The 9,682-nt window shown below is 42.3% G+C and overlaps 1 protein-coding gene across 1 annotated transcript in view; it reads left to right on the forward strand.

Annotated features, from left to right (window-relative positions):
- The window catches only part of LOC126408807 (tomoregulin-1-like), a 128,473-nt gene extending 123,190 nt beyond the window's left edge, over positions 1–5,283 (forward strand). Inside the window, exon 10 of the mRNA XM_050074503.1 lies at positions 579–5,283. Coding sequence (XP_049930460.1) covers positions 579–663 — 85 coding nt within the window. The 3' untranslated portion in view covers positions 664–5,283. The remainder of the gene's footprint in view (positions 1–578) is intronic.
- The last annotated feature ends 4,399 nt before the right edge of the window (positions 5,284–9,682 follow it).

Genomic DNA, 9,682 nt, shown 5'->3' on the forward strand with positions numbered 1-9,682 from the left:
GGCATGACATGACTTGTCACCACTCATCACGATTTTGGACTTTGTGTGTTTAGGCTGCTCTGGTGCGAAACACATAATAAATAAAAGAAAAACAATGTTATTTTTGAAAAGTCGAGAGCTTCCTGAATCTGGCAATAACAAACATCACATGGTTTGATGACGTAGTGCGCCTGGGAGATACCATTTAACAGAGGAGGGGGGTAGTGAGGACGTCTGCATCCTGGCGGAGTTAGAGAGGTTAAATTTGGCACAAAGGTCCACTTGGACTCAACAATAAACTGACTGGATTTCAGTGGGGGGCGTGTTTGAGGCATCCTTGTTTTCACAGACGTGGATGTAAACTGTAACTGTGGCTTGACCCATGGGTTCGCAGGGGCATACAACTGCATTGCAGTTATTCCAGTTTGTAAAGGTAAACAGACCAAACAGACACCACAGAAACACTTTTAGGACTTTGAGATTTTGAGAAAGCACTGACAGTTAACTGTTGCCAGTAAAACCTCTTGAAATGTCAAAACGTCTGTCTTAAGTCTCACTGTCACATGAATACATTTCTCTCTCTCTCTGTCTCTTTTTAGGAAATGTCCGAAAAACAACAGGGGTCGCCGGCAAAAACAAAACCTCGGACACTTTTCCTCGGACACTAACTCCAGGATGGTATAGCCGTGTTTGTCTGGGTTCTTTTTGATAAGTTTTTTCTTACAGTGTGGGGAAAACCATTTTTTAACGGTTGATGTGAGGTATCCATTTTTTTTCTCCTGGGAAACCATTTAAAAAAGAAGAATATTTATTTAAGGGGCCTTATTTCCTTTTTTTTTTTTTTTTGCTTTTGGATGGAAAGTCTTTCTTTGCCGCAAGACCAAGTACAAGAAGCCGAATCGTCAAAACCCGCTGTCACTTTACATCGTTAACATGTCCGCTGTCTTAATTTCTTCAAACATTAGAGGTTTTGTTGAATGCTTTATGAATACGGTACCTTTGGTAAACTGGCTAACAGAGTGATGTCTGCCCCTCTGGAATGTGCTATTTATTGAAAAAGATGATTTCTACGCCCCTCTCTGTTTTACTTTTTACGACTAATGTGCAGCTGATCACCAAATGCAGTTTGTTTTTGTGTTTTGTAGGAGGTGAGTGGGGGCCAGCCAGTGATATAGATATGTTTACACTTATTCTTTGGTATGTAAAGACTTCACTGTGGTCAAACAAGCTAATAATTTATTATTATCATTATAATTATTATTATTTTCTTCAAAGTAGTTTTTACTCAAGGTTTTTATGTTAACTTTTATTTCAAACGTTGGTTTCTAAATTCTAGTTCCTGTATATTCGCATGACTTGTGAAAACTGTGTACTGTGGTGTAGTTTTAACTTTTTAAAAGAAAAGCTGACGGCCCCGACGCCTCCTCCATCTCAGAGCCGCAGAGATCCGATGGAGATTGGAATCCAAAAAGTCGGACTGATGAACGGAGGACACTGAGGGGGGAAGGTATAAGTCGCTGTTGAAGAAAGGAATGTGTAATGTTTCGGGAAACCGCACTCAGAAAATAACATAAAAGAACTCTTGTGTCGACGGCTGGAAACTTCGGAGTACATTCTTCTAATTACCACTTTTGCTTTGTTGAGGAACAGATTCGTGTTGATTTTCACCCTCAGAGGAATGTTTTTGCGTCTTCGTCCGAAAAGCTGAGGATTGTAAAAGGAAGTGCGTCGGCTGTTTTGGGGTTTGAAGGACCGACTGCAACTCTAAATGATATTTTTTATGTAACTGGAGAAAGTCTCGGTTGCTGAGTGGGCTGTAATCGAGGCTTTTCTTTGAATGTGAGAGAATATTTGTGTCCTTTTTTTGTCTGTTTTAGTTTTGCATTTGCTCCTCAGCGAGACATTCCAAGCACAGAGGATCCCGTACAGAAAAAAACCCTATAATAATCCTGCAGGAAACACTTTACAGTAAAATTGTATCTCTTAAAGACAACGTTTCCCTCCGCTGTGAACATGTGATCAGATGCAGGTCCTACAGATGTCAGTGGTGTGCAGCTAACTCACCATCATTAAAGTCTCCTAGGGTATTATTGTTACGTGAAAACAGTGCAGACAGAAAATAGTCAACAACGATCCTGACAGTATGTCGACAGGAACTTTATATCCAGTGAATGACGATGCCTTTTCTGTGTTGTTCCCTTGTGTCCAGGAGTTCTTTGTAACACAACCTGTTGTTATATTATTTATGTCATTTTTGTGTGTTTTTTATCAAAGTCCCGTCATTTCTTTACAAACCAACTTGTCTTGTTCTTGAGCTGTAAACTCCACCTCCGTCCCACCTCTGAACTCTCAAAAGTGAAACCTTTCTTTGCTTCAGATCCGCTCTGTCACTCCTTTTAATGGTGAATTTAAATTAAAATACAGTCGTAATATCAATCAATCACAAACTAAACCTTCTCCTCATGGTGTCCAGTGATAGCAGCTGATTTTATCTGAACTAATCTTTTGAGTTTCTAAAACAGCAATGTATGTTTTGATGCTCAGTATTCAGGAGGTTGGAGAAATCAACAGTCAACAGTGTTTGGTGTCTGGAGGCAAAAGCTGACTTGTATTTTTTAGTATTCAAACCTCAGTCACTTGTTCACGTCATATTGGATATTCTTTAAATACAAGCTTCTGATAATCCGTTTGTGTCAAGGCATTCACAGAAATCTTTTTCAGGCTTTAAAATCGACGGTTATCGTCGTCGTAAGGAAACTAAATTGACTTGTGAAAAGTGACAAATATCTGCTGTCGTCTGTTTAAAGCTGACTTGTTCCAACAGTGTGAGCACGCCAAGATTTTACTTAAAAAAAAAACAAAACTGAATGTTGTGTCTCCTGATGCGATGAAAGGCGATTAACTATGCATTGACTCTACTGCCATTTACTCCACTTTGCAACTTTATAGTTATAGAATGATTACAACTGAAACTGAAACTGAAACTGCGAGAAGAGACTAAGGGCCCTTTCACACCTTCCTCTTTTGGTCTGGACGTTCAGACTTTTCTGTTTCGTCCGAACCAAAATTACAGGTGTGAAACCTCCCCAGATCAAACAGCTAAACCGTAGTCAGATGAAATATTCAGTCTCGATCTGGATCAAGCTGAAACTTTGTTCAGTTCTGGTGTGAAAACATTTTGTGGATGGTTGGGACATTCGGACCAATTACAGGAAGTACTAACAGGCTGTCGTCAGAACCGGAAAACAACAAAACAAATTGAGCCGCAGTGGATCATAGATGAAAACCAAATGTTTAACAGACATTTGGTCTCTTTTACAAAAAAAAAATCATAAAAATTCCAACCTTTTCTTATTATTTTCCAATCAGATGAGAGAGAGAGGATACGAGAGGATAGATGAGCCCATCTGCAGAGCAATCAGTCAAGTATTGGGAGAACCATCTCACATAAGGGCATGACGATAGAACGTAGGCGGCAGGCAATGACAACAGGACACAGGTATGCCTTACAAAGTTCTGTAGAGCGCTCGCATCATTGCAATGAGAAACCAAAACTAACCAGATCAAATGTTTACAATGCAAATGCAAGAACCTTGGCTCGAACTTAAAGGTGTGAAAATGCCTTGAGAAGAAGAGACTTTAAGCTACAGTTGGTTACTAAATTAATTTGGGGATAATGAATCGGAAAAGCGGCCCAGTCAAGTATAAAGGCCAGTTCACACCAGCATTATTAAAGTTAAAGTCTGGACCAAGTTACCTTGGTCCAGTTACCTTGATGGCGTTGTCAGGATAATTAGGAAGTGGCTGCAGTTACACCAAAGTCACACTGTTGATCAATCGCAAACAATATTAGCAGTATGGACCTTTATGGTAACAGAGACCTGACGCGTCCAAATGGAGGACACTGTTGTATTAGCTGTGAAGCACGTCCTCGCATCAGCTGACGGATGTTGCTGTTGTTTAAACCCGGGCTGAGGGACCGTCTGTGAGCCGCTGTCCTGCTCTCTCTGCCCGGTTAGCATGAGCTAACACAGCAGCAACACCGAGCCGTTAAACGTTCCCAACAATCTCGCCCTGACACTGAAACAGCTCAACTGTGTCATTTAAGCTGTATTAACAGGTTCAATAACAGTTGCTAACAGTTAGCCCTGTCACTGTGTGTGTGTGACGCTGTCCCAAGCGCAGAGCTCCGGTCCCGTAGCAGTAGTTCCATGTTAAACCAAGAGGATGAGAGAGCAGGGCAACAAGGGGCTGAGCAGATCAATACACTGCACACAGCTCTACAATGACATGAGATTTTATCTGCTTTAAATACTCAGTGATTGGACAAATTGCAAGATCACACAGAATTCATGGGAATTTCCGTTACGTGTTGTGATCACAGCCTGGAGGGGCTGCTTATTGTTCACTGGTGCCAGGTTTTGATCTGATCAGGATCTAGAAATCTAGTTTACCTGGTTGCCAGACTCATCATGAATAATACCCCTTGAACTGGCCCAAGCATACTGGTCCACAGTCTGCAGTAACAAAAAGTGGCACATCTTGCAGTGATATTTGGGCCTGCCTGCTCACATCAGGTCCTCTGGGTCCAAAAGTGCTCCAACACTAAGCCCTGATTGGCCGACTCAGCTGGCTACCTGAATGTTATGCATGAGCTGCGATATATTTGGGGAATATCAAAATAAGGTTGGCTAGCATGCTAACTAACTTCAAGCTCACATGTACAAACTATATTCTAGGATTCAAAGCATTAAGCTAACATTATCTAACATCAGTTAGGTTGCAAAAAAAATCAATAAGAAAGATAAGTTAAAGTTTAATCTCCAGAGAACAATTAGCATTCACAGTGAATCAGTGTTAATAATTCGATTATCATTTATATTTTCTTATGCATGGTCAGTGTGTCCTTTACCTCATCCGATTCAGTAGGGAGGGTTGGCCCAGTCGTGATTACAGATTTCGGTGTGGAAGTGAAACTCTGAGGCCATGCCGAGGTCCAAAATGTCAGTTAACGGCAGGTTTTTCTTCCCTGTGTGTTTACCATTTTTAATTTCTGTCACAGGATTTTTCTTTTCAGTAATGTCTTAGTCTACAGGTCGTAGGTCAGCCCCCCCCCCGCACCCTCCATCCCCTCTGCCGAGCAACGTGTTTCTACTTGTTGTCGACCATTGCAGCCGTGACTTCTCTAAATGTGACTAGAATGTGTTTGACATGTTAATATTCTGCATGTAGACTTTGAGAGGCTATTTTTGGTCTCTGCCAAAATAAAAAAGGAAATGTTTTTTTTAATGTACACCAGGGTGCCGATGTGTCATTTGAGTGAAATGTTCCCTTTTTTATTTCCTTAAACTGTGAGGTTTGTGTTTGTCTGTTTCGTCTCCTGACACTGCTCTCATCTTACGGCCTATTCCACTTCCTGTGAAGGATTACTGATGATTTGTTCACTCTGTGTGTGTGTGTGTGTGTGTGTGTGTACAAACATACATTACATATGTTGTGGGGACATGAATCCCACAGTTACATTGTGGGGACTCACCATCCTGCACTTATAGAGATACTTAATGTAGCATTCTTTTATCTTGCCTTTCTAATAAAGACCTTTTTACTGTTAGTAAACAATATGACCTTTTTGGTGGGTGGGGCTTAGCTGGAGGCAAAACAGTTCCCCAAAGACATTAGTCAGTAACGGAAGATGATGTCAGTGATGCATTTTGAAATACTCATTCTGAGTGCCGGAGCCTCTGCACATGCGGCGTCCGCTCCAGCCTCCAAGCCACATGAGCTTAAACATGGCGGCTGGTTTTTGAGCCATGACTCCTTCTGTTCTGGCTCCCAATAACACACCAAGACGACATTTTAAGACTGCGATGTAGCCTACAGCCCTGTGGGGAAGAGTCGTGTTTTGCCTCCAGTTAATAATGATATCATGACATCGCCCTAAAAAGGTCTATAACATGTTCCCCAGGTTTACTGTCCACATGTTCTTAGTATCCACAATGGAGTTTTTGAGCCCTCAAAATATATATCCAAGATCCTTGTGATGGTACATCAACTCACAATATGTTGGATGAAACCTCCGTCATTGCTTGAGAGCGTCTGTTTCACTTGCACTGGCACTGTGCAGTTTTGGGGTTCGGGTAGGAACCCGGACACAATAAAGACTACATAATTTGGCTGCTTTACGGCACACGTCATATCCCCCTCCTCTCTTTAGAGTAGCGTAGCCGAACTGAGGTGAACAAAGTTAGACGTGGTTGTCATGGCTGAAGCGACAAAGAAAAGGAAGAAGGTGAAGGTGTTGTCCGAGGAGACAAAGAAAAGAAAACGGGAGAGCAATAAAACGAGCTTGAACAAGGATTGATATTGGCCCGGCTTTCACACGCTGGCGAGAGCTGAAAGAGGAGGAGTGACGCCCGACTGATGGTGACCTGGCGCTGCTACTGCTGTTACCCTCTACTGAGGAGCCTCAGTGTCTGCAGGTCGGCTGCCTCAGGTACATGTTCAGATAAAGTGTTAAGGCTCATTTATGCTCCCTTTACGTACGAAAATGTATACGTCCGTTTGAAACGATGTTACCGTCACTGCCCACATACTTCCATGCGCCCTTTACGTTGGCATGGATGTTAACCAGTATATCCACCAGGAGGCAGCCCAGCGTCAAAAGTTTATGACAACAACAAACTCAAAAACAAACATGGCGACTGTGGAGGAGATATTGATAGTGGACCTCTTGCATAAAAGACAAAAACAGAGGCAGCGTTGTAGGAGGCAGTGGTCGGTGAGTCCGTTACATACATCGCGACTGGAGGACGGAGAATTCTTTTCTCTAGTACTGCCGATGAGAGAAATTGAATTGTTATTTCTTTTTCGTGTCTCACGGGAGCTACGTATCGGGTAGTGACAGCGACACTGCCCCCACATTTCCCGGTGGTACTGCTCTGTTTGGCCTGTATCCGTAAGCTTTATGGAAACGTGCAGAAATACGGACGAAATGAACGCAGAGCACGGACAGAAGGCTCCGTCTGTATCCGGATCCGTATTTAACGTTGAGCATAAATGAGCCTTTAGCCTACACACAGACAGCTTTCATTTAGTTTGTCTTTAACACTTTGCTGTTAGCCTCGCGAGCGTGATGTGCTTGTGTTGACCACGATCGTAAATCATAATAGCGGAGAATGGCCTCATCATGTATGTACAAAATGCTGTAAGGCTACTTTACCTGTTCTGAAGACACGATGATGATCGCGCATTACACGGCCAGCTTCAGGAAGTTCACCGGTATCGTTGGCTTGTCAACAAATGCACGCAGAGAAAGATTTTTGCAACAGTTGTGACAGACAATACGGTTTTTGTCTGTAGGGGGACCCCGTGAGGTAAAAAGCGCAATCCTCCATTGTGTTGCTTTAACGCGTGCACCCTGCAGAATTTAAGACAGAGAAATTTTGCTGCAAAATCAATTCATTGCAATGGAATCAGTTTTACCAAGTAGAAATTGTTCACTGCCTCTAGCTTCTCAGATTTGAGGCTTTGGATCACTTTCAACTCGATATCTTTAGGTTGTGGATTGTAGTCCTTAAAAAAAATAATGAATTAAAAAAGCATTTTTTTATATTGTGTTAAAAATGTACTTTGCATTTTTGTAGTCTTCAATTCATTAATTTCACTAATATCTACCCCCACTTATAAAAGCTTTGGGACTGTGTGGTTTGAAAATGAGGACAGATGAGGTTGACTACGGCCTCCAGCCACGTCTTTTTTACCAGTCTCCAGGTGGGTGGGGCTTTATCATTAATTGACGTTCCTATCTAATTAAAACCTGAAGCCAGAACCGGAGCAGAGGTCACCACCTCACCAAATGAAAATAAACCAACGTGTGTGTGTGTGTCGTACATTTCTACGAGGGGCAGGGACTCAAGCACGCCACCCCAGAGTAAATATAGAGTTATAGACTTGAGGTGGTGGGGTGGAGGGAGGACTGGGTGGGTGGGTATTCAGGGACAGGAGCAGCTGCTGGCTTCAGTCGAACACATTCAGCATTCAGTCATCTCCAAAGCCCCACACTGTACAAAACATCCATCATGATCCAACATTCATTCATTAAAAAGTCCCTGATCATGAAGTAGTGCTTCACTTACAGACAGGAAATGTCAGGGGGGAGTTTTTAGTACTGAATGTTGTTGAATTCTGAATGAAATAAAAAGAGAGCGCGAGTGAATCCGCACTGAAAATTAATTCTGTTTGCCAGTTATTTAATTGAATCTGAAAAGAAAAAGACGCAGAAGCACACGAGTAGGCCTTAAGCTTGTTTTGGTTTATGAAAACATGATAGCTGCACAAGCATAAATTACACTGAATTTTAAAAAGTCTTAAATTAGGTTGCTCGTGTTAAATCATGGTTGAGGAACTTTATTTCCTCAGCAAACCGTAGATAAGTTTTCATGGGACGTGATGCTACGACAGCAGGCAGTATCTGCTAAATTCAATCCTACATGCACTAAAAAATCGTACTAAACTGTAGAGTAATACAATATCAAAAACAATAGCCGCTAACTGTGGAAAAACTCGGCTACGGTCAAGGCACATTTTGTAAGCAAAATGTAAGCAGCATACCAGCTAGAGTTAGCCACAAGAGGACTAAAGCAAAATGAAATGATTTGCCAATATTTGTTGCTGACTTTGGCGAACACAGGTCCAGTGAAAAATATGGCAAATAATGCAAAGAGAAAACTAACTTTGTGTTATTTGCTTATTATCAAAGTGTTGTTTTGCTGCACTTTGTTCACCTTAAAGTCTAGATCAAATGAAAAATGTCTTTTAACCCCTTAAGATCACGCCCCCGGTCATATAGAATGTTGCAGGGTTGACGGTTCTCTGTAGGCCAGCACACAAACTAGCGTCGCCCTGGTTCCCAAAAAGCCAGTGGGATTTTAGATTCTTGCAGAAGATAAACTTTGTGGCAAGCACAAGTTTATGAGGTTTTGTTCAGCAAGATAATCTACACAATTTTTTTCATTCCACTTAATCCACTCTTTCTGTCCTGATTTCATTCATTTCCTGCTTGACCTCTAACATTACATGATGGACCGATCCACTTGAAGGGGCGGGGGAGGTGACGACGGCCAGTACCACAGCACCTGCCTAACTGTAAAGGTAGGCTGTTGAAGCCAGCAGCTCTTTCTTCTTTCCCCCTGACTATTTTTTCAAAAATTGCTGGTGGTGGCCATAGACTCTAAGAATAATGGACGTAGTTACTGTGACGTCATCCATTAGTTTGCGGACCCCCATTTTGAAGCCTCAAGATCAGTTTTGGCCTCCATCTTAATTATGCATAACTTTGAGCCTGAGTAGAATGTAAACGGGTGAGTAACATAAAAATTCACCGCTGTAAAATTGTCATGAAGTTGGGTATTTTAACATGGGAGCCTGTGCGGATTAACAGCAGGTTTCGGCCCCTCAGTGTTGGCTTCATTTTTCAGCCCTAGAGGTTGCCCCTGGTGGTGGCCTTGTGGCCCAGAAGGTGGACTGGCCCATCTGGCATTTGCTAGAAATGCCCAATGGCCAGTCTGAGTCTGGTTATGGGCCCACTGGCTGGAATTAATTTTACAAGCATTTTACTGGCTGCATCAGCAACTACATGGAGCATACGATGGGCTTCGTCTCTCTCTCTCCCAGACTGATACTGCTATGTTGTCAGTGTTCACCA

The sequence above is a fragment of the Epinephelus moara genome, chromosome 21 (assembly GCF_006386435.1).
Source record: "Epinephelus moara isolate mb chromosome 21, YSFRI_EMoa_1.0, whole genome shotgun sequence".
NCBI classification, from domain to species: domain Eukaryota; kingdom Metazoa; phylum Chordata; class Actinopteri; order Perciformes; family Serranidae; genus Epinephelus; species Epinephelus moara.